Consider the following 25539-nt stretch of genomic DNA (forward strand, 5'->3'; position numbering starts at 1 on the left):
TTTAGTATAGGCACTGTTTTCCTTAAATTCATCCCTTTATCCATAGGAATAATGCTGCGCACCTCCTTAAGTAATTCTTGTTCTTCTTTGATGTTTGCAACTAATATTTGCAGACACGTATGTTCTCTCCCCAACTTACTCAGCACTTAGGGTATATCTACAGTACAGTCGCACAGCTATGGCTGTAGGTCAGTGGCACTGACCTACAGTACTCGGGGCACAACATTTTTCACAGTCGTGAATGACGTAGGTAGGTCAATCTAATTTTTAAGTGTAGACCAGGCCTTAGTTTTGTTTTCTGTTTGTAAGTCAACTCCTCCAGCCCACAATTAATTGCTGTTGCTCTTCTCTGAATTCCATCCAGTTTGCTTATCAGAATGATTTTTCTTGCACTGAGAAGCTGCTTACTTTGCTCTACTGCATTGACAGGTGGATCTGCATATGCAGCCTTAGCAATGGCTTGTGAGAACTTGAAATTATTTTCAACTTAGGCTGAGAAATACTCTTAAGTGCTTTATGAAAAGCAAGATTAATCACATTTCTACTGCATTCCTTTGTCCACAAGCAGGTTAACAAGGAAGTGGCAAGACATCTCTACCTAGATGCTTCAGATGCTGTAAAGGGAAAAAACACCAGGAAAACAAAAAAGCAGAATCAGTAGAGATAAAAAGCCACACGAACAAGCACACTGAGGAAAGTCTCGATGGGGCTCACTCAAAAGACCTGGGATGACACAAGTGGACTCCTAGCAGCCAATAATTCAGTTCAAACAGCACACAGAGAATCCGTTTGAAGATATTAAGTAGCAGAAAACAAAAATCAGTACTAGGCTCTTGATAAAGTGCCAGTATGCAGTGGTGATATGAAAGCAGAATATACTTTTGAAAACCACAGTGGGCTTCACTAACTCTATTAAAAGGCACTAAGAAGAGTTTGTTCCACACTTCAGGCCTGATGAAGACAGCACAAAACCTCCCTTCTGGTGAAAATGTTTCCACTGTTCACTCAGTGCAACTTTTAGGTCTTTATCAAATGGCTTCAATCATACTTGACAGCTAATCTGACAGTAGGAAAACCCAAAAAACCCTTTGTCCAACTGTGTAGATGTTCAAGGTCTTTTGTCACAAGATTGTCTGTCTGTAGTTCACTCACTGTGACTAATCTTCAACCTTTAAAACTCTCAATATCAAATTTAAACCTTTAACAGTGCTAGGTTATGATTTACAAATCCAATTGACTTGTGGATTATGTATCCTGGCAAGATTACACCAGTGTCAAGCTGTCTGGAGTGGCTCATGAAGGTGGGTGCCAACCTCAGGGCAGACTGTTACAAACCAGGGAACAAACCCCAAATTAGTTGTGTGTTCTATAATTAAATTTCACCAACCAAGTATCAAGTGTGAGCTCCTCAAGCACTATATAACAGCCTTAAAGTGGAGTCATAGACCGTCCCCTTGGGACTCCTGTCTATCTTGCCGCCCAGGAGGGTCTGCCTTTCTGATAGATGGTCCTTTACACCAAAAATCACAACCATATTCAGGCTCCCAAATGACCAGTCACTTATCCCAGGTCAATTGCACCTCAGATCACACACCAAAGACAACACTTGTAGCCAATCCTGTAACAAACTAACAAAAGATTAATTAAGAAAAGGAACAGTTATTTAGTCTCTAAGGTGCCACAGGTACTCCTTTTCTTTTTAAGGTTAAAGCAGGTAAACACACAAACGCAAATGAGTTACAGTCTTAGGGTCCAAAAAGTAATAGAAACTGCTGCAATGTGCAAGCTCTTTCATTTAAGGCTAACTCTAGCTAAACTAAGAAGCTTGGAGATCCCTTGCTTATACTTAGAAATATTGTCCTCTCTAAATTCCAAGCACCATAGTGATGACAATTTCTTGACAGGGATTTTTATTCCCTTCCCCCAGAGTTCAAGCTGCGATGGGACAAGAATTTGTGCACATCTCCTTTCTCATGAGTGTGGGAAAATCAATCAAGTCTTTTGTCCACTGATGTTCCACAATGGGTTCTCTGGTGTCTACAGGTCTTCTTTTGTTGGGCAAGAGAGGACACCTCTTGTGGTAAACTAGTATTTCACTTGGTAATGCTTCTCTCCTGACTTTTGGGATGTCCACTTTCATAACAAACACTTTTACAGTTACAAAGAAAACACTTAAATATTACCTTATAATATGGGATACAGACATAATATGTGAAATTAATGCATGCAGAAACTGACAAGAATTTCATAAAGTTCAAATACTAAACACATCTCTCTAAATCTAATACTTATTTTAACAATACTAATACACAGGTGAGAGACTGGTTTCCAGCTATGCATTTGTCAGTGTTGAGTTAGGCCTATGGGCTTTGGCATGAGCTGGCACCTGGTCTATCAGCATCACACCCTTTTAAAAAAAAATCACATTCTGGTCTTGACACTATAACACCATTAACAAACGGTTTTAAGTCTTCCGAGGCATTGTTGTTTTCCTACAATCAGACTAGCTGCTGTATTTAATTGAAGCCACTTGATAAAGACATAAAAAGTTACATAGCATGAATACAGAAGAATTTTCAAAATAGGAGAGGTTTCATCCTGTCTTTATTAACTAGGAGAGAACTTGTGAATAATTCCTACCTTTATTATTTTGTGCCGGCAAATAAACTTTCTCCTAATTCAAAAAGCCATTTGCCTCTCTCCAGAGAGTACCAATTGTAATGCGTATACCTGTTCACTATGAAAATGATACAAACCTACCAACAGCTTTTATTTTCAGGGCAGTGAACAGCCATTCAGAGGTAATGAATTTGAATGACGTGAATGCATTCAAATTAGTAACCTAGAGATGAAAGGCTTCAGATCCCTTTACTAAGAATCAAAATCATTTTAAGATAGTCTTACCTAGCAAGAACAATTCCTGGAGACCTAGTGCGCCACCGGAATCGTAGGATTTTAAAAATTTATTTATTTAAAAAAAACCCAAAAAACTCTTACAGATTTTTTAAGTCTCACTTCATTATAATTCGAAAAAAGACTTCCTGGGGTTACTGGATAGATTCATCTGGACAAATTTACACTGATTTGTAAAAGTTGTAGCTGCAATATCAATCTACAAAAAAATCCCTTTCAATATTCAGGCAGAGCTGGGTGCAGTAGAATTAAATTACCGTGTTTATGGACAAAAATAGTTACTGTGCACTGGAGTTAAAATATTAAAATTAAAATATTAAAATTCAATTTAAAATATTAAAAACTGGTGGATTTTGTGGCTGCAGTGCATTGAGTTAAATAGTTTACAACCATTTTTAAAGAAAAGGCTCAAATTCAAAAACAACTGTTACAGTACTTTTCTGATTCCAGCATGTGTGTCAAATTCACTGAAGTAGAAAAACGTTTAGCCTTGGCATGACATAACATAACTGAAGCAGAGCATGCTGTATCCTAAACAGCCTCATGTATCACTGACAAAAATCAAGAGCTCAATCAAATTCCAGAATGTTCATTGTTGGAAATTATATATGAAGTTGAAAAAACAGCAGTTGATTTTCAGATACCAGTCTTAGCTAAATTAAATGCTGGTGTAGCTTGTTTTCCACATATGAACTGATGCAATTACACATGGAAGAGATTAACAGAGAAGAAATATGAAAATGCAGAGAGGCTAGTCTCACAAGGCCATTTTTCTGAAAACAGTCACTTTTTTAAATTATTGGAGTTCCCCTTAATCCCTTACTGCTGCCAGTTTCACTGCATTCTTTATTTGCAGATGATGTCCCAACAGAGAACAAAAATGACTGGGAATTCAATTTCCATTTAAAATACGTGAATGACTTACAGTCTACATACAGGATATTTTGTATGGGAACATGCTGTATTTTAATTGCAGTTCTTGGAGCACGTAAAGGCTCCGTGAGGAAGATGAAGGACAAAGGGGAAGACTAGTAGAGAAATATGTTTGAAATCCACCTCACCATGCTAAATTTTAGTTCCAACACAGAAGCTGGAGTGACTGACTAGCAGGCCTGTGCACTGAGAGTGAATGCTATACAACATTTTAACCTTTGTTTTTCAGAGGGAGGTTCCTGTTGGAAAAGCGTGAGCTATCAGAAGGAACCTTTGCCTTCCCTAAGAGTGTAAGTGTTCAGTCAGGAATTGTATAAAATGTTCTCTCAGGGGATTTGGTAGAAAGGAAGGGGAGACAGAATAACACCACCACAGAACAAAACACAAACCTGCACAATTGGAGAAAACTCACCAGAGCACCAAGAACCTATGTAAAATAATCTAATAATAATTCTGTAGACAAATCATAAATGGCTAAAATCAGAGCTAGAGGATTCTCCGGACAGCTACAGTGCATCCGATGAAGTGAGCTGTAGCTCACGAAAGCTTATGCTCAAATAAATTGGTTAGTCTCTAAGGTGCCACAAGTACTCCTTTTCTTTTTGCGAATACAGACTAACACAGCTGCTACTCTGAAAATAGACACTAAAGCTTTTGAAAGTATAAGTAATTCACAAACAGAGCATAGTTTATAATTGGACTTGAAGACGCCACGTTTTTTCTTTGAGGATCACTGAAATTCCTCTAGCAGCCCCAATTAAGTGGGCCCTGACAAAATGATGAGATTATATTGTGAAGCTGAGTTGTCAGACTGAAAGGAGCTGTGAACAAAGTCCATCTTTTACTGGCAGAAAAGATCTGTTGGCACAGGCCACAGTAACGTGGATCCACTTTAGGACAATATCACATAAATCTCTATTTGTTCCCTCTGGTTCCTTTTACAATTTATTAATTTCACTGGGTAGCACCTTTGAATACCAACATTGTAAAATAAATTTAACTTGTCAACTGAAGACCAACATTAAGATTAGATGACAGTGGTAAAAAGACCTGAGTGCCTATGTTACATGTTTTACTGCTCCTAACATTGGTGATGAATTATAGATATGACGTTTTCTAGTGTAGACACTGACAAAGAGCTGAGGTTGCATGACCTTCTTAGTTATGTCTCCTGTACTATCCTACCAGTTGAGTAGGGGAGGGAGGGGGAGTTCTTGGTTTTTTTGTAACATTACACTGCTATTTTACTGAAGTAAAGGCTACTATATTGTTGCAAGACCTTCTACAAATGGGGAAGAAAATTAATACTCAGATCAGGTGAAGGCATCATGAGTATCTCTCAAAAAGAAAAGGAGTACTTGTGGCACCTTAGAGACTAACATTTATTTAAGCATAAGCTTTTGTGAGCTACAGCTCACTTCATCGGATGCATTCAGTATTTCTGTGGAACTTCTTTGGTACAGCACTAATACCACAGACTATCTTGAGACTTTTCAGGGACTAGATTTAAGGGAACAATGCAATACACTGGAATTATAAGGCTAAAATTAGTTAAAAGGATAATTGTAACTTGCTTAAGTATCTGGTTTACAGTAGGTAGGAAGGTAATGCAAAAACTTTAAATTCACTTATCAATTAGAAATTCCCATTGTTCCTTTGGAAACCTGTGAAAATATAATTGTTTCTTTGGATCACCCTTCTCAAATTGGTAGGATGAAATACTAATGCTAGCCCAGTTTTCCTCACAGCTAAATGGATCTCTTCTGACTTACCTTGGGAAGAGCCATCATCTTCATCATCCAGGGTGAGATCAATGACACCTCCTGAATCACTGCCTGTGACCTTCCCACTCTGAAAGACAAAACTCCTGCATTTTGCAAAGGCAACTCCATGGAACACAGCAGATAAAGAGGTCTTGACTGAAAACTGAGTAAAAAGGGGCTCAGAGCTGAAGCATGGTGACTGGAGAGGCACTGGTAATATTAGGGGAAGGAGGAAATTTGAGAGGACATTCACAGTGGTTGAGAAGGAGCTGAAAACAGAATGAATGGTATGCAACACCAATACTTTATAATTTTGTAAGATGTAGTAAGAGATATTGTAGAGTACTTGTATTTTATAAATAAATTATTATTAATTATTATAAGCCACCTTCCATTCAAGAATCTCAATGTTATAAGCCAAAATACACAGCAGGCTGTGCTTTCCTCAGTCATTCTATGAAACATCAGTGTTGCTACAAGGAAACAAAAGCAGCAGCAGAGTGGCCACTAGAGAAATGCATTAGCCACCTTGAAATGAACAGTCCAGACTATATGCCAATTATGAAACTGACTTCATACTGAAAAAGTAAACGCAAAAACCACTTGGGCACCTATATATTTACTGGGCATATCAACACTGACAATTAAAAATTTCCAGTTGTGTCCAGCCTTCTGAAGCCATTTCATTAATGTAATTATAGCCATAGGTTATGTTGAAATAACACACAGATTAAGCCATTTGGAAGCACTCTTTTGAAGCTGATGAACAAAGGCAGCGTTTACATCTTCATGAGGACCCAATGTTGTAACAAACTAAAACATTACGAGCCAGAGAGATTTTCCTTAGAAGTAAACTGAGTTTCTGCTAAGAAGCATTCAACAAAATCTGGTTCCATGTTATTCTTTCAGCTATTCAGACTTGCTAGGCAGTCTACCCTCCACCCATGCACTTTCTTGAGATAAGAAAGGGATGAGGGGGAAGGGAAGAATGTATATTCCAGGGTCTCTGCACACATTCTCTGGAGAAAGTATCCATGATGTGAACTCCTGGTTTCTTAATCCTGATGAAAAATTTGGGAACTTTCTTGTTGGTGTGGGTGGTGAACAGATGCATTGCTAGAGTCCACCACTGGCTGCAGATTCAGAAACTTTAGTGACTCCCAAACTCCCTGGGATAAAAAAATGGGCTAAGAGTAAATGTAACAATTGATCCCAGGGAAGAATAAATGTGAAGAAATGGTATGGAATAGGGTCTCATCCATGGGGCCAGTTCAAATGCCAATATCAGTCCTACAAAATGAAAGATGTGTGGTGCTGTCAAATGACTGTGGATCTGAAGAGCCATGACCTTAGAAGTTACCTCCATGAATTCTCAGTTGGGCAAACCATCCCTTCCACTGAGACACTGAGGGGGAAAGGGATGGTGTCAGAGCAGTTTTTCTGTGTATTATTAATCACAAGTGATGAGTCACCAAATATTGGGACATTTGAATCTAGAGTGGCTGATATTGATGATCTCTTCAGTAAGTCATCCAAACAGGGAAATCACTTGGGTTTTGCTGTCCCTGATGGCTGCTGTTGCCAGTGCTAAGGATCTTTATGAATATCTTACATGAGGCAAGACCAAAGTTGAGGGAGGTTTTACTGAAAAAGGCTCTGTTTGAGGGCAAAATGAGATAACTCTGATGGGATTCTAGATTTAGTATGATTCTTTTCAATTTGATACAAGAAATTCTCTTGCTCTGTTATAACTATGCTAGACAGAATAGTTTCCATCTTGAATTTTCTGTACTGGATGAATTGATTAGGCAAGTTGAGATCTTAGACAATGTAATTTCCCTCTGACTGCATGGTTAGTATTAAGCAGACAGAAGATTTCCTTTTTCATGCTGAGGAAATGGGTAGGTGGCTTTGTCTACAAGACAATGTATGATTTCTGTGATAGCATTTCTTTTCTGGGAAGAAGAAAAAAAGAAGAGACTCAGTGAGGAGGAGGAGGAAGAAAAATCTAATGCTTAGCCATTTTTTAGTTTTCAGACTCAGTCTGAAGTGATTTCCTTCCACTCCTTCTGCCACAAGGAAATACAGATTCCGCAGAGGAACCTCCAGAGGGAGGAGAGAAACTTAACTTAGAAGTGGTCTTTGAGGCCTGCCTGACTTGTGTCAGTCAGTTAACAGGGCTGCAAGTTCTATTTAGGTTGGAAGTTGACTTTAGGAAATCTAGAAGGTCAAAATCTGGGAAAAAAAAATCTAACTGGGGACTCACAAAAAGGACAAGCAAGTCCTAAATGAATTAGCCAGTGAAGTCTCAGGGTTTTTTTTGCTTGTAAGAAGGGAACAATGCCTTAGGATCAGCCATGTCTTCCAAGGTCTTGTATAGGCAATCTCCCCAAAAGGAAAGGCCTATACGGCAGAGTGCAAGATTGCTTGTCCTTAACCAGAACTAGTGACGAACTCAGTGGTGCCTGCCATTGCCAGGGCTTTAACTGAGTCTTTCAAGAATTACATACAAATTAATTGGCAAGCAGAATGAGATCTAGCTTAACTTCCTACAAATGTGGCACTGAGCTCTTGAATCTAGAGAAGAGAACACAGTAACAGGAAGCCCTGGGAATCAGACATTTAAGTATCAATTCATAGTGTTTTCGGAAGGTAGATTGAAATGTTCTGTCCCCACGGTCCAAGGGAGAAATATTAATCTCTAATGAAAAGAGGGTATTTTTCACAGATTGAGTGGCTCCCTAGCCAATCCTTGGAAAGAGTGGTCACTTGTTCTCGGTGTTGGAGAGGGTGAGGGAGACTGTAGAGCTTGCCATAGACCTATGGGCTAGAAGACATAAGAACTCTGATTACATCAGACCTCTGCCTATCACGATCAAGTTACATAAATTCATAGATTCCAAGGCTGGAAAGGTCCACTGTGATCATCTAGTCTGACCTTCTGTATAACACAGGCCACCAAATTTCCTCAAAATAATTCCTAGAGCATATCTAAGGAATCTAAGTTCTTCGGGAAGGGAAGATCTTATATGAGTTTCCTGAGAGAAATATTTCTTACTACCTGTTCCCTACTATTTGAAAATCCAGTTCCACCCATTTCAACTGAAGACTATGCTTTGAAAAGGGACTGAGAGGAATAGCCTCTGCTACTCCTCCTGTAAGTAGCGTGGGAAAGGAAATAGCTCACTGTGATATGTGGCAAGTCACAGCCACAGTGTAGGATTTTTGCCTGTTGGCCTGGCTGAATGCTCCACCAGAAGCCAAAAGCAGCTGCCTGAAATGGAAGCTGACATTAACAGAATAAAGAACAGTAGATGGTGTGTAGAGGTAATGGAGCTGGGTAAGGAGAAAAGCACTCTTGGAAACTCGAGATTAGTCCTCATTTTGCCTAGCAAATCTGAACAATAGAAGGAAATCTATGGTCCAGTCTTCGAAGTGAACAGGAGCAAAAACAAAATGCTTAATTTTTTTAAAAGGTATATGATTCTAGAGATCATTCTGTACCTAAGAACATGCAATAGATCTGCTTGTTTCTATTCCCTCTCAGAACCAGGCTCTCACTTTTCAGCTGCAACATAAAGGTTGCCCTAACTCAGTGGAGGTTTGGTTGTCTGTAATAGTGGGGGATGAGATTGATAGCTGCCTTAAGGGTGGACAGCAAAGCTTTTTAAATTTTCCTAGCTGCTATGTTAATGTATATATGTTTAATGTATATACTTTTAAAAAAAAAAACAACTTGCTTCAGTCTTTTGTTTCTTCTAGAAGTTTGCCCTTTGTAGCCTGTGTAACTCTGTGTTTTATGAAACAATGACATCACAAACCCTATGGGCATGTTAACCACGGACTAATCTGAGCTCTTCCTAATGCAAGAGTCTTTTCTCCTCCCACATGCTAGAAGGCTGCAATTAAACAGTGTGACAAAGTTCCTGCTCTACCTTGGTGGGTCTTGAGCTTATTGGCGGATTTGCTCGCCTTGGAGCTTCACAGCAGTCCTCAGCTTGGCCGTTTTTCTGAATTCACAGTCCAGGTCGACGACTCCTGTGTCTGACCAGGAGTTGGGAGGATTTGGGGGGAACCCGGGCCCGCCCCTCTACTCCGGGTTCCAGCCCAGGGCCCTGTGGAATGCAGCTGTCTAGAGTGCCTCCTGGAATAGCTGTACGACAGCTACAACTCCCTGGGCTACTTCCCCATGGCCTCCTCCCAACACTTTTTTTATCCTCACCATAGGACCTTTCTCCTGGTGTCTGATAATGCTTGAACACCTCATTCCTCCAACAGTCCGCGTTCTCACTCTCAGCTCCTAGTGCCTCTTGCTCCCAGCTCCTCACACGCACACCACAAACTGAAGTGATCTCCTTTTTAAAACCCAGGTGCTCTGATTAGCCTGCCTTAATTGATTCTAGCAGCTTCTTGATTGGCTGCAGGTGTTCTAATCAGGTTGTCTTAACTGTCTCCAGAAGGTTCCTGATTGTTTTGGAACCTTCCCTGTTACCTTACCCAGGGAAAAGGGACCTACTTAGCCTGGGGCTAATATATCTGCCTCCTATTACTCTCCTGTAGCCATCTAGCCCGACCCTGTCACAACAGTTTTAACCTAAACAATTAACTTTCACCAAGACACTGTAGAAATGTTTAAGTGATGAATGCAACAGAGAGGGGACTCTTACTTACATGTGCTTGGCACACAAAGAGCAGTGCTGTCAGAAAATAAAGCTTAAGTCTCTCTTGGGTTTTTATGATGAGGGGTTTATAGCCACTATTTCTGAATTTTAAAAATCATTAAAATAAGGACTTTGAGACAGATAAATAAAACAGATATGGGTGGCTATGGATCATTGAGTCTCTCAGGCAAAAAAGTGAACAAACTTTAGAAAACCTTGGAGGTCATGTTTAAACAGCAACTGGTCACAAGACTCTGCTAGATCCTATCTCCTGAATCCTTCTGTAAAAGCAGCACTGATGTTTATAAACCTTTATACCAAAAAAGCAGAAATTTTACTACTAAAAATTCCATTTGCTACAATATTCCTTAATATTCTCTTTATATTTTTTATGGTTAAACTGGTAATTCCACATCATGAGAATTTTGTATGTTTAACTTCTAGTGGTCATATTTTATATTTATTTATGCAACAGTGCCTCTTCTGTAGAGGGTGAAATAAAATTAACTTCATTTTTGTTTATTATTGTGGTTGTTTTCATACCAACACCATTAAAGCTTATGCCAGAGTTTCTTTTTAAAAGGAATCCTTTCCCAGTAATTTATAAGCTTAACTGTAAAAAAGTACTCTGTTCTGAAACTTTATGTCAAAGGCTACATCTTGAATATTAATACAATTACAGGATTGTAATAAGAAATTAATTTATGGTTTCTGTATGGTTTATAAACTACCTTTTTGTGCTCCTATTAATGTGTTCATGTTTGTTTTTCAAATTGGTCTGGTAAATTTCACTTTCCAAGTAAGCCATTTCATGGCAAAGTGAAGCTTTCCAGACTAGCAAATTTCACTTTGAAGTCTGCTGTGCAGCCAGCCCAACAAGATTAACAACACAGGCACAAGAGGAGTGTCAGTAAACAACAGAGAGAGGACAGAAGAGACAAGGAAGAGTGAAGGGTGAGGGAAGAATAAACAGGCAACAGATGGGTAAGAGGGGGAAAGTAAAGGAGGAAGAAAAACCAACAAGAGAGAAAAAAAAGGCAATAGACCAGAACGGGGTGCAGCCATCTCCACCAATCCTGGAAGCAAAATGCAAGTGCTTGACAACGCCACTTCACGTCTCATTTAGTGTTGTTTATTCTACCTGAAATACATGGCCAATAGGCACTGCTTTCATCTCTGATCCAAGTCTCTCCTAAAAAACTCATTTCTTAAGCAGTAAAAAGTTAATCAAGACTCCAGTACCTTCTTATATCGGTAAGCTGGTAGGCACAACCACAACACTGTAAAAATAATCTCTACCACGGCTCTTCTTCTCAATTTGCTTGCCATGAGTAGCAAGTAGATCAAAATAGTGAGGGAGAAGAGTGTACTGGCAATAAACAGCTCTTCCACACTACTAGCAAGTTCAGGGATGTGAAAGAGGAAAGACATGTGCAGGACTGGAGGAGGGGAAGCAAAGCAGGTGACAAAGTATAAATCTCCTTCAAACCAGTGATTGAGACTGTGCAATTCTATTTTTTGTGGGGTTTAATTCAAATCCTAATTTAAAAAATAGTTTGAACGTATATTACTTACTGCAGTGTTTAGAAAACCACATAATGAAAATCATGTCTAAAATGTATTTTAATTTGGGGGGGGAGGGGTAAGGAGATGTTTATATTTAAACTTGGCATTCCTGAGTCTTCTACTGGTTGCAGCCATCTTACTGAAAAGTGATCTGACACGCTGGCTTGACTAAGTCTGTATGAAATCCATCTGGAAATATGTTTGTCTTTCATCATGAGAATCTATACAGATAATTGTAATGAAATAATCCTAACTTCAAATGTCAACTAACAGGATCAACTCAAGAGGTCTAGATTCCAAATTTTATACACCTTCAGATATAATGTGATAACATATCATCTGCTTCCCCCAATTCTACCTAGCAATTCTTTCTAAAAAGAAAGAACTGCAGCACTGCATAATCTGACAAGCAGTCACACTAACCAGTGAGACACGCCTTAGAAGGTGTATGTCAGGAGTAAAGCAGGGATAAAGCACTTTTCTGTGCCTGAAGGCAGATGATGTAGGAATAAGGAGATATAAATGGAGCCTTCCTATAACCGGCACAACACAAATTCTCACAGACGACAAAGAAATATACCACACACTCTAAGAATGAACAACTATTGGTGAAAGTAAAATGGCTGAAACCAAAGTATCTGCTTTGACCAACTAGTTAAAGTCTACAGTACTAGTAAATAGGGTCACCATAACATGTAACTGCAAGAAGATGCCTTCATTTGGGAGGATGTCACCATGTAGATTTGCAATAAAATCTAGGTGCATACTATTAATAGTACAAAAATGGGTAAAAGTTCTTTGAAAGCACGTAACTATGTCCAAGTAGCTGTCCCACAGTATAATGAAAAGAAGCCTTAGGTTCTTTATAGTAATGACATGGTGCTTTACTGATTCTGAAGTCATTCCCCCTCTCAGTACTTGGAGTTTGGAGATATTGGGCTGAGATATCACATTACATTCCACAGCTAAAACTTTGCACAGACTTGAAACATTTTGTTTTTCATGCTGCCTGTAAAGCGCACTGCAGAGAAAGGTACAACATGTGAGCTTGGCACCAGAAAGCCTTTCAGACAACCTCTGCCATATACAAGGCTGATACCAGTTTACAATTTAACGAGCAGGAATTTCATTTCTATGAGAAATCTTAAAATACAGGGAATGAGATAGGAGAAATTTAAGACCAAAAAAGGTTAAGAAGGCTAATGGTCTGATCAAGACAGCTACAATTCTGAGAATCCTCTTAAGGAGAGGTAGTGGCTGCCATATCAGGCAATATACACCAATCATTAGTACACTAATGAATGGAACTCTGGGAAAGGAACCTTTTGGGTACTGCAGCAAAATACAGAAATATATGTGTAGACCTTTCTTTATCACTGTAAAACCTTGATTTTTACTGCATGGAAAACATTTTGGAGCAAGTTAACAGGTGTTTTCCACTATTTTATTTATAAATCAGACACTATATATAATTGTAAAAGCTGTTTTGGTATCATATAACGCCATGGTTCAGCTGATCACGTAGAAATAACAACGCATGGTTATTTATGTAATGCCACCTGCTTTATATAAAGAAACATTTAATTAAAAAGAAAAGAAAAGAAAACTTTAAAAAAATTGAAAATGCAAAACTGAAAATTCATTCCAGCCTAGTAAAGATACAGATTCTGAAGGGTATCTGTGGCAGGTCCACAGAATACAGACCATTTTTTATTAATATTAGAACAGTTTCTACAGTAACAAAACAGAAAAAAAAAATTTGGAGTGCTCTAAAACAGACAAAACTGTGCAGCATCACATTACAATCATACAAGACGCACCAAGGCGTTATATAATAGCAAAATCACACTTAAAATTTTGACGGGGGAGTTAAAACTGGGAGTACTCTGCTTATCTAGGGTGTTTTGGGGCCTGGCACAGTCTCTTTTTTCATCTGGATATGAAACTACAAATTTTGACCACACACTAAGAATTGGTTGTAAAGTAACAAGTTCAGCATTTTTCAACATATTTTAGCCCCACAGATTACTTCAGAATCAGATGTATATGGCCACTTAATAGTTATGACCTCCAAAGCAATTATGCTCTTTCCTTCCTACAAAGTGTATTAAATATTCCAGCCTTGCAAAACTGTCATGAAAATTTACCAACCCAGGCACTATATCTATTTGCCCTCTCTTACCAAGATGATGAAAATGACAATAACGAAAAAGCTAAGTTTACTCGCCTTTTACTCCAAACAAGCAGAGTTTCACATGGCTGAAATATTCATTTTAACATTGTGTGGGTGCGGTAGTACTGCCAACAGACATTTTCTGTAGTATCTTTGGGATGGGACCATAGTGTTCCCCTTACCCCCATTCAGAACTGCTCATTACTTTCTTCAAACGAACAAAGCAAGTCTGAACAAAAAAAGGGATCAGCAGAGTAACCAGTTTTAATATACCCCTATTTATCATATACCCTTTCATTTCTTTATTTCTTCAAATAATGTAAATTGGCTCTATTTCCATAGGGATTTTTAATTAAGCCTCATCTATTCTCCCATAAACATAAAAATTATTAGTGGATAAAATTAGGATCCTTAGCACAGCCAATTCTAGTTCTAACAGCAATTTCTTAAGGAATAAGCAACTGAGATAGCACTTCATACATTTCTTACTCTGTTGCTGTGGCTTTGCATTTTTAAGTCATGTAACTAAAAGGGTATATAACAAACACATGCGTGTGCACACACACACAAACATCTCTACTCTTCATTGTTTTTGTAAGGCGATACATTTACTTCACTTCCTCAAAACCCACTGCCCACCTAAAAATGGTAAGCATCACAGACAGGCGAGCATGAACTAGGGAAGATCCCAATACTACAATTGGTGAGAAAAAATACATTTTTTTTAAAAAATCAAGGTTTAAAGCAGTAGATACAATGAGCTGTATTAAGCTACCTGTGGCTAACATAATGGCACAAAGCAGTTGATCTAGATATTTTAACACTTGGCTGAAGTTTCTAGTCCCAACCCAGCTCTGTAAACACTAGTAAATTTTGCTTGTTGTAGAAGATAGCTGTTAGTGACTGGGAGAGTTTTCCTAGCATAGTCAGGGTCTCAGGGAAAAGATGTATCATTTTAAAAGTTGGGAGGTTTTGGAGGAGCACTGCTTCATCCAGAAGCACTGCATGTTGTTGAATTGGGCAGCGCTCAAATAGTGATAGGATGTTAATCCACATTAGTACAGTTTCTGTACTGCCCTAAAATCTAAGGCTATGTCTATACTATGGACCTTACAGCAGTACAGCTGTACCGCTAAAGCTGTGCAGCTGTAAGGTCTCCTGGGTAGCTGCTCTTTGCCAGCAAGAGAGAGGGATGTTGGCAGGAGAGCCTCTCTTGACAACAAAAAGTGCTGTCCACACCAGCACTTTTGCTGGTGAAATTTATATCAGTCAGCAGAGTGTTTTTTTCACATCCCTCATTGCCAAAATTTTACTAACAAAAGTGGTAGTGTAGACAAAGCCCAAGTCTTGGACTTAGAATTAGTCTCAAGTAAAGATTCCACCTTACAGATTAGAAATAACTGAACCTTAGCAGCACAAATATACCTTCAATGTCAAAGACATAAAAAACAGTGTCTTGTTTTACATACATAATATATACGTTTATTTTCAGTGAAAAAAATATGAAACACAAGGAAACATTTTAATCAGTGATGTTTCAAAAATATGAAATGTATATTACTAGCTGCTTATAAATCTTTAAAGCTGACATGTCCACTCTGATCACACTGTTTCCCAACAGACTCTGCATTCATTAAGTTTATCACATATTGCAGGGGAGGGGAGAAGAAAATTGTAAGTGTATTTTATTTATCAACACCTTACCAAGTGAATTTAGAATTGTCAACAAAGTGCCCTCAAAGAAGCTCTATTAATAACCAAACAAGTCAGGGAGTTTTGGAAACAATGGGAAATGGGTCACTAACCATGTTAGCTGAAAAGATAAAATGCACAGATAAGGCATAAACTCAAAAGGATTTTATTTGTTCTGTGAAAGGATAAAGTGCACCCCTGATTAGGGGAAGGGAGGAGAAGCCACTGTTTAACTGATACAAGGATTTAACAACAGTTTGTACCCATCACTGAACAGGTAAAGATTTCAACCCAGCCATTTTTAATACCTCCAACATATGTCTTTCATCAATATATTAAAAGACAGTATATGCTCTCTTTATGTCACAGTCCTGTGTTTATACATAGTATATATTCCATATAATGTATAAATCAGGTATCTAAATTAGGATAATAAAAATACTTCAAAAATTATAACAAAGATTTTAAATATAATTGAAATCACATCTGTTTCCATAGAACCATTTATATATTAAGGTTTATATTAAGTGCCTGCCATGTTTTCAAAATTATACTTCCAGATCCTGAGGCACTGGGAGGATCATGATGAAAGGGGCAGTGACTGGATAGTAAGAACAAGAGAAAGTTTAAGATAAGTTAAAAGGAGACTATAAAATGTAAGTGCAATAAGCTTTCCTCTCCTCTCCCTATGTTTTCTTTTGGGGAGGTAGGGTGGGAGGATAGAAAAAGGAGAACCAGGTTAGCTGCAAACTGAAGGTCCATTGATCAACTGCTGCTTAATGGTAGATCTGTCTATGTTGAACTAATTACCAGTGTGCAACCCTTCAGGGTAAAACAGACATGACAGATTAAAAAGAGAGTAACACTAAGATGATTTCAACCCTGTCTCTCTGACATTTTGGACAATTAAGGTTCCTGGGGTGATGGTGTGTGTAACAGAGAAAGTCCATGCAATGAGGAAAATTGATTTTCTAGATCTCACATACTGTAGCTTAGGTCAGAATTAATTCCTTTCATAGCAGTGAAAAGCATAAAAAAAAATCTCAGCATGTTCTGAGGAGCTGGGCTGACTTTATAAGCACAACTGGAATTTACGGCTCTCCCTTCAGGCTGGCAGCAGAAATTTCCCAACACTATTTGCAGAAAGGACAAAACATGGGACTTCTTTCTGACAAAGGCCTCCATGATTCCTGGCACCAAGGTTTTAGCATGAAAAGGGGATTTAAAACTGAAGTTTCTGGGTGTATCAGAAAGAGGACATAGTCATTTGCCACACTGCTTTGGGAGCCCCTGATGACAATCAACTCTGCCTTGAGAAATGGAAGCTAGTTCCTAAAAATGGCAGACACCCTTCCAAAAACTAAGCTCCATATGGCAAGTAAGGGCTACACATTTCGCAACTAGTATGACACTTTTCAGCTTCTCAGGAGTAAGTCCAATTACAGAAACTACAGGAGTAGTAGCAAATTCTTTTAAAATGCATTTGTCATATTTAGATAGTTTTCAATTAATTTTAATTGCTAATAAGAGTGCCAGACTGACAGGTCTGGAGACTGAAATTCTGTTTTTATAACAGGTAAATTACAGGTAGGGGCAGTACAAGTTGCACATAAACGCTGCCCTCAAATGTATCTTGCCCATGACTAAGGAAGAGAGAGACCATATAGAATCACAGGACTGGAAGGGACCTTGAGAGGTCATCTAGTTCAGTCCCCTGCACTCATAGCAGGACTAAGTATTATCTCCAGGGGTTCTCAAAACAAATTTTTGGGTGGCCTCAGAGGGCGGCCACCAACTCTTGCTGGTGGCTGCTATGACAATTTTTCTTAAAATACTGAATTAACTTTAGGAAAAACAAATAAATATGCACATATACATGTCCAAATCATTGTAATTTATTTATGTAGGGTTTTTTGCAGACTCAGTAATAAAAATAATGTACAGGTGTCCCTATTCTTTACTGGGCCTAAAGAGATTAGAAAAACAAATAAGGTGCTTTGCATGTTTTGCTTTTTTTGTTTGATTTTTTTTTTTAAAAGACTTGCTAGCTAGTAAGTCTGCTATTGTGAAAAGCGATATTTGTATATTTGTTAATATCACTTTGCACAGCAGACTTACTCATCCTTGGCAAGCTGGAGGACAAATTAAAACCTGGATGGGGAGGTGAGTAAGGAGGCAGGAGGGCCAGGGCAATGGGGGACTGGATGGGAGCATGGAGGAGGCAGCAGGCGTCAGGGTGATGGGGGTGAGTCCGGGGCTGGAGTCTAGGGTACTACTGCACGGGTGGGGCCTGGAGGCATCAGGGGCCAGTGGTGACATGAAGGAGTGAGCCCGGGGCCAGAGCCTGAAGCCGTGTGGCTGGGGGACAGATCCTGGTGCCCACCACCCCAGGCTGAAGCCAAAGCCCAAGCCCCACCGCCCCCAGGAAGGTGGGGAACTAATATTGATTGCCTGCTCCTACAGTGTCTGTGGCTCCAGAAGGAGGCAGGGGGTGACCCCGGGGTAGGAGCCGCTGCTCTGCCCCCCCAATCACCACCCAGGCAGCTGTGGCCGCAAGAAAAAATCCTGGTGGCCCATGAGGCCACATTTGAGAAATGCTGATCTAGACCATTCCGGACAGGTGTTTGTCTAACCTGCTCTTAAGAATCTCCAGCTATGGAGATTCCACAGCCTTCTGAGGCAATTTATCCCAGTGTTTAACCACCCTGACAGTTAGGACGTTTTTCCTAATGTCCAACCTAAACCTCCCTTGCTGCAATTTAAGCTCATTGCTTCTTGTCCTAGCCTCAGAGGTTAAGAAAAACAATTTTTCTCCCTCCTCCTTGTAAAAACCTTTTATGTACTTAAACTTATCTCCCCTCTGTTTTCTCTTTTGTGGACTAAACAGAGGGGGAATAGGTAAGTTCAGTTTTCATGTCCTTTTTCTTCATCACTCTGCTGACACTGCTAATAAGGAGGCCAATTAGCATACATGTTGATATATGTGTCTGCATCACAGAAGCTATCATAAAGAACTGGACTGAAACCAAATAGCTCTCATATAATAAATAATTTTGCTTATTCCTGACCATGGTCATATCTGAATTTTCAACAGAAATAAAATGCTCTATATATCCTATTACATATCATGAGCCATCATCCTGCTCCCCTACCTCAGCTTTATTGAACTTAAAACAGAACTTTGGTGGTACCCATTTAATTTCTAATGGCACAGAGGGCTGTTTCAGCTAAGAAAGGTTTGAAATAAATTAAAATTTATACCAATTTTTAGCAATAACCCACTTTCAAAGAAGGCACATACTCCTGTTCCAACCAGAAACAGCTTTTTTCCACTTCTGAAATTTTTCCCCACACAGGAAAAGAAAAATCGAGTCATACTGCAAATCAACAGTTTCAAACTAGCAGGAGTCAAATTAATGCTGACAATATGGCACACGTAGTTAATGACAAAAAATCCCAAACTGAGTTTCAGAAATTGGCCAATTAAAAGCTACTAAAAAATCTTCCCCACAGAAGTGGTTGCAATAGAAGTCCAATTAAAATTTATATTATATATAATCACCAACTAGCCTTGTCCCAAAGACTGAAACCATTAGCCTTGCAGTATGCCTTTACAGTAAGTCACACAAAACGCAGTAAGACCAGAACAGGGCATGTGGGTAAGTATGACCACAATAAGCAGCAAAGGGAACAAAGAGGAAGATTTTTTTTTTTTTCTATCGACAGCACTGTTTCTGTTGGATATTGTTCAAGTTGAAAGTAAACAGTTGTTCTCTTTAACTATAGATAAGTCACAGCACAGAACTACCTAAGATTATAAGGATGAGAAAGTTTCTTTTCTTTTTCTATATAAAGGGTAGTCTGGAAAGTGCTATGCATATATTTTCATTATGTGTAAACCTGGACAAAGCGCTTTTTAGAAGAAGCGATTCAACTTGCTAGTCCAGCAGAACCATGATTTTTTTTTTTTAAATGAATCCCTAATTTAGGACCTTAATTTACTCAAATTCTTTAGCATTCCTATGCCTTGGACTAGGATATTGCATGGCTCCCCTATATTATGAGAATTTAGGTTGTCTCTCCATTTTCTAGATATTAGAAACAGTTGTTCTCCTTCACACCCCAGCTTGATTTGCTTCATCCTACAGTAAAATGATAATACGGGGTCTACTGTGTTTCTACAGGAGTCACTAATGCAGTGGTTCTCAACCTGTGGCCCAATCAGTATCATGAAAAATATTTTCTCTTAGTTTTCATTTATCATAATCTTAAGTATTACATGTTACAATAGGTAAAAAAAAAAAAATTCAAATACGATCTTTACTTTGCCAGTGTCCTTTTAAGAAAATTCATGGAAAAGGGCAACGAGAGGTACTAAAATCATTGGGCTAAATTCTCTAGGATGGCTCATTTAAAATTAACTCCTCCTACTCCTTTCAATTCCTACTGTTCTTCACTGCTGAAGCAGCATTTAGAACTTATTTCTAACACATTCACTGACAGGTGCTAAATTTGTAGCCTGTAAGAAATCCCTTTTTTGTGAAATGTTATGATAGGATCAACTTGCCGCAATCAGGCAGTGACTAATATACTAAGTCCATAGGGCGAACTAAGTAATTTCTAAGATGGGTTGGGAGAGAACAAGACTTCCTGACACACTTCCTCTTGGTGAAGGAATCTGATGGAAGATTACACTGCACTGATACATGTATATTAACAATTTTATCTTAATTTGCATATGCCGACCAAATGGTACATTCAGTTCTGGAAAGGGGAAAAAATAGACTCAAATGTTCATGACTCCTGCCAAGTGCCAAGGCCAGGAATAATGTGAAATGTGATGGAAATCCAGTACAGGAGAGATATACAAATATTTAAGACACGCGCACCCATGCAAACAAACAGCATGTCAGCTGTACCTATTTGCTTTTCATGGGGCCATTCTATTTCCTTTGCAGTTGCTATAATAATATTTTTCCCATGTACCAGTAGCAGGCTATGCATTTTGATATCAGTTATCATGAAGTGACTTTGGGGACCAGAATGTTTAAGAACTTTTCCCTTACCTAGCACTATGAAAGGGGAAGGAGGAGACTTGCAAAAGTGCAAAATAAGAAATAAGCTCCAAACTCTCCAGACCAGTACAAGTATATGACAGTCAATTTAGAAGTATGCTAAAACCAGCACAATCCCAGTTCTTGTCCTAATAAGGATGAAGTCAATTTGGACAGAAAGAGAGAAGGTGATCAAATAATTGCTTGGGTGATAGTGCATGTATAAATACCTGTAGTGTATTTGTGCCTACTCCTCTGAATTATCAGTATTCTCCTCTTTGTAAAAGGCTACATCATAGCCAGCAGGCACATGATGGTATAACAATAAACACACACTCTCCGTAAGTGTAAGATATAAAGCAACACTTACTGAAGATGGCATTATTTAAAGGCTCTGCTTGACCAACTATAGTCCCAGCTGCTGTAAAAGGTCATGCAGACTCCAAGCCTCGCTCTTTCAAAATTTCTGTTCACAGCTCACTTCAGGGGGCACAGGCAGGATACTTCTTGCTGAACTAAGCAGTAAGAAATTTCCTTAATGCCCCAAGTGCAAAAAAAATTCAATCAACAGGAGAACATTTCCTTTTTCTACCTTAGCAATGAATCTCAATTGATTCCTTTTATAGATGTGTCAAGTCATTGGTTCTTGTTTTATCACACGGCTTATAAACACAGGTTCACTATAGCATCCTTGAAGAGCACTGGTAGTCACACTGGTTATGTCCTTGGGAAGAAGCACCTTGGAAGAGCTGTGTTTCAACATCATGTGACTTTTAGAACTCAGAGCCATGTGTCCCCCAGGGATTAAAGTCACATTATTGCTAGGTGTCACATGGTTGCTGGCAGGTACAATAGATTTCTTAGGAAGTAATGACATTTTGTTTTGTTCTAAAATGACACGTTTTATGGAAGAAGTGGAAGCATCAGATACTGGTTCTTTTACCACTTCATTTGGAATAGTGTTATAGAGATAATTGGGAGTGTTACTCTCCATTATATCCGACCAGGCCCTGTAGCGAATTTCTGCAGCTCCCCAGTAATGTCTAATAGCAGACTCAGAGCGATGGCCTGTCACTGCCATGATCTCTCTGGGCCCCAATCCTGCTTCACATAGTAATTGGATGGTAGTAGTTCTGAGAGAGTGATTGGTATATCGTTGGGACAGCCTGGCTGCCACACTTATCCTGGGCATCATTGTACCCAAGTAGTTCACTCCCATAGGTTCCCGTTTGTACCAGACAGGCTGCTCTCGCATCTGCTCTGTCGTTAGTTTTAACGGATGCAAGTAAAACGCAGGGGGTTCAGGTGGCAACTTAGACAAATAAAGCTCCAAGGAAAAAACAGGACAGTTTGGGTCTCCTGGCATATCGTACATTTTACCCATTTTATGGGGGTCTTCTGCATTTCTCCCTTTGCCAGGATATCTAAACATAGCATAACGTCGCCCATTCTTGTCCTTCTCAACAACAAAGGCATCTGGAGCCAAGTCTCTTAAGATTTCCCTCCCTCGTTTGGAAAAATGCAATTGCAAATCAAACCACACCTTGTTGACCAGTGCCAGAGGACTATGTAACCCCAGCACCCCAGACAGCTTAATCTTACGTAAGTCTTCAGCTGCTATGGGAGGGTGGTGGTGAGTTTCATCCTTCCCCTGCATGCGCAGCATCTTCAACACACTCACAAACACCATGTTAGCACTGGAAAACTCTTTGTCCTTCATTAGGCAAATCTGACGATTATAGGGTAGCATTTTGAGATGCCGGTTCAAGCCAGCACGCATGGACTTATAACTTGCCACACTGTAGGTATTTCCATCATGGTTCCTTATTGTGTAATAAAACTCTCTTAAAATATCATTGAGTTCAGTTACTGGCACCAATTCAAAGCTAGGATCCTTGCCATTTTTAGCCAGCCACTGCTTTAGTAGATTAGCAGCCCAGCCAGTCTGCTTGTGGGTGTTTTTGATGCTCTTAGCATCCTCTTCCTCCTCCTCCAAGCCAAACAGGACATCCTCAGGGAAGTTAAAATTCGTCTGTGTTGCTTCTACTGGCTCTTTACTGTCTGATGAAGTCTCTTCCTGTTTCAACTGGTTTTCGAAACAATTGATCAAAGTTGTACCATCAAATATGCCACAGGTATACGGCACACTGCGAACTACTTTTTGTTCTGAGAGCTGTGAAGTGCGGAGTAATACATAATATTTTGGATTTTACATAACAAAAAGCAGGTGGCATTAACTGGATTTTTTTAAAATGACATGGCATGTCTTAAGATCATACCTCTCTAGCCAAATTTTTTAAAATTTTTAGATCATTAGTAACCATGGCATTACACATGCTTTAATTCATTTCACTGAAAGCAGCCCTTGAAACATATAATGTAACAAAAAGCTGAAAACCGGAAAGCGTAGCGCCTTTTCCTTTTGTGCTACACACCCACCATTTAGATGGACCACTATCACCACCAACAGGGGTTGTTCCTGCAAAATCTTTGCCGGCTTTCAGATTTTGCCAAACATCAAATATTCTTAAATATATATCTTAAGATGACATTAACAACTGAGATTTGAATCCATAAACCTGTCAATTTTTTCTGTATTCCAGAGATTAAATATATATATATAGCTATCTAGTATGAATCACATTTTTGTAGCTATAATCCACAGGTATCTAAGAAAAATTAAGTACCAAGCTACCATTTTTAGAAACTCAATGTCAATACATCATTTACAGATGGCAGTGATTGGTCATTCTAAAATATTTGTCAGCTATGCCAAATCACTACTGCTATTATGTTTGGGGGGAAAACACCAGCCCAGAAGGTTTTTCTCCTGACCTACAGATTGAACACTATCTTGAAATACCATTAAACAGGGGCAAGCCACACAATAAAAGTTATTGTCCTCATTTTCCTCTCACAGTTTATATACTAGTTAAAGTCCACTGACTTCAGTAGAATTACTTCTCATTAATACCATTCTTTGTGGGAGGGGATTTAATTTTAAAATACAATATTTAATTTTTAAATGATTTAATTTTACCATTTCACTTCAATGCAAGTTCAAAAGAGGTCCCAAGACATGAGGAGTTGGGAGAACTGCAGATTCTTCTTTATCGTCTAGTGGGCATTTCTACAAGAGGGACTTTGTGGTGTGGTACACAGAACTGAAATATTCGATACCCAGGTCATATATTCCCATCTGACAGTCCTTTGGCATAATGAGGCAAGGAGAAGTTTGCAGTAATTTCACAGGTTTGCGGCTTTCAAATAAAGTTCAGAAGCTGTAGACAAACCTGAGTTGTGTTCTTTTGTATCAAACATGTTTTTAGTGTTCTTTGAAAGAAAGGAATTAACTCGTCTATTTACATAAAGTTGTTGGTCCTAATTATACTGGGAATCTTTGCAAATATTACCAGGAGTTCATGTTTCCAGTAACACTATGGGTCAGAAGAAAAAACAAACAAACAAATGAACAAAACAAAACAAAACCAAGAATTGAATGCTACAAAGGAAAACCAGAAAGGAAAGAAACAAGGAATTTAAGTTGTTTGGTTGCAGGATGGGAGAGACAGGTGAAGAACTATGCTCCTGTGGATTATAACTTCAGAATGTTACAAGCATAAACCACAACCTACCTGTGCTGTGCTCTCAGTTGGTCTCTTATTTGTTGAAGCATCAGTTGGTGGTCTGTTTGTCTGGCTCTCTGGGGGGGGTCAAGAAATTGTTCATTTGCAATATCTAATCAGTGTCACACATACAATGATAAAAAAATACACTTGGTGGAAATGTTAATGATTCAAAATTAAAAGCTTTATACCCAGCAACTCTGAATTACTGACTTAAACTATTCCACAGTAATTATGCTCTACCCTGTAACAGCATTTTTCAGATGTAGCTCTCAAAGTGCTTTACAAAATGTAGATGGGATGGCAGATATAAAATCATAGGTACTTTCCAGTCCATTAATAATGCTACACATTTTCTTTCTCAGAGGTCTCAGTGTTCTAAATGTATATTTGGAATACCTCATTAGCAATCTCCACGACAAAAATCCCCCAAATCCTTCTTTATTCTCTATTTACACAGACAGACAAAGTAAAAAATAAAGATATGTATTCACATTTTTTAGTGCAAACTGACTCTGAACACAGATACAATGACTATGCACAGAAACGTTTAGTTTGAAAGGACTGCTCTCTGAACAGACACTGCATCTTTACTAGGGAGATCCTGGAGGCTTCATTTTATACATGTTAAAGGGGTTGGGGAATATATTCCTGACACACAATGCAAACTCCCAGTGGTCCTTGCTCGTTAGAGTGGGAAAACTCCTACTCCGAAGTGCTAAGCAAAGCAAGACTACAGTTAGTTATGGGTTCTGATCTAAAAGTTGAATACGGTATAAACAAGTGTCAGCTTGATGAGTAAAGCAGTTTGAATGTGTAATTTCAGACAAAAAGGTGAAATAAAACCAGTTCTGGTGCCAAGCTCTGCTTGCATTTACCTTACCATGCAATGGTATAATTTTTTTATAGTTGATTTTAGCTATTAAATAGATGGCTATATCAAGTACCTATATGGGGAGCAAATATTTGATAATGAGCTTTTCAGTCAAGCAGACAAAGGTATAACAAGATCCAATCAATGGCTGGAAGCTGAAACTAGACAAATTCAGACTGGAAATATGGCATACATTTTTAACAGGGAGGGCAGTTAAGTACTGGAACAAATCACCAAGGGTTGTGGTAGATTCTTCATCCCTGGCAATTTTTAAATTAAGATTG

The 25539-nt window shown here is 38.8% G+C and overlaps 1 protein-coding gene across 9 annotated transcripts in view; it reads right to left on the minus strand.

Annotated features, from left to right (window-relative positions):
• Positions 1-25539, minus strand: part of ATF7IP (activating transcription factor 7 interacting protein) — a 173975-nt gene that overhangs the window by 36434 nt on the left and 112002 nt on the right. For all 9 annotated transcript variants that reach the window (XM_077831232.1, XM_077831223.1, XM_077831259.1 and 6 more), the window contains 2 exons: positions 24391-24458; positions 5619-5697 (listed from right to left, as the gene is read on the minus strand). In XM_077831232.1, coding sequence (XP_077687358.1) covers positions 5619-5697; positions 24391-24458 — 147 coding nt within the window. The remainder of the gene's footprint in view (positions 1-5618; positions 5698-24390; positions 24459-25539) is intronic.

The sequence above is a fragment of the Eretmochelys imbricata genome, chromosome 1 (assembly GCF_965152235.1).
Source record: "Eretmochelys imbricata isolate rEreImb1 chromosome 1, rEreImb1.hap1, whole genome shotgun sequence".
NCBI lineage: Eukaryota > Metazoa > Chordata > Testudines > Cheloniidae > Eretmochelys > Eretmochelys imbricata.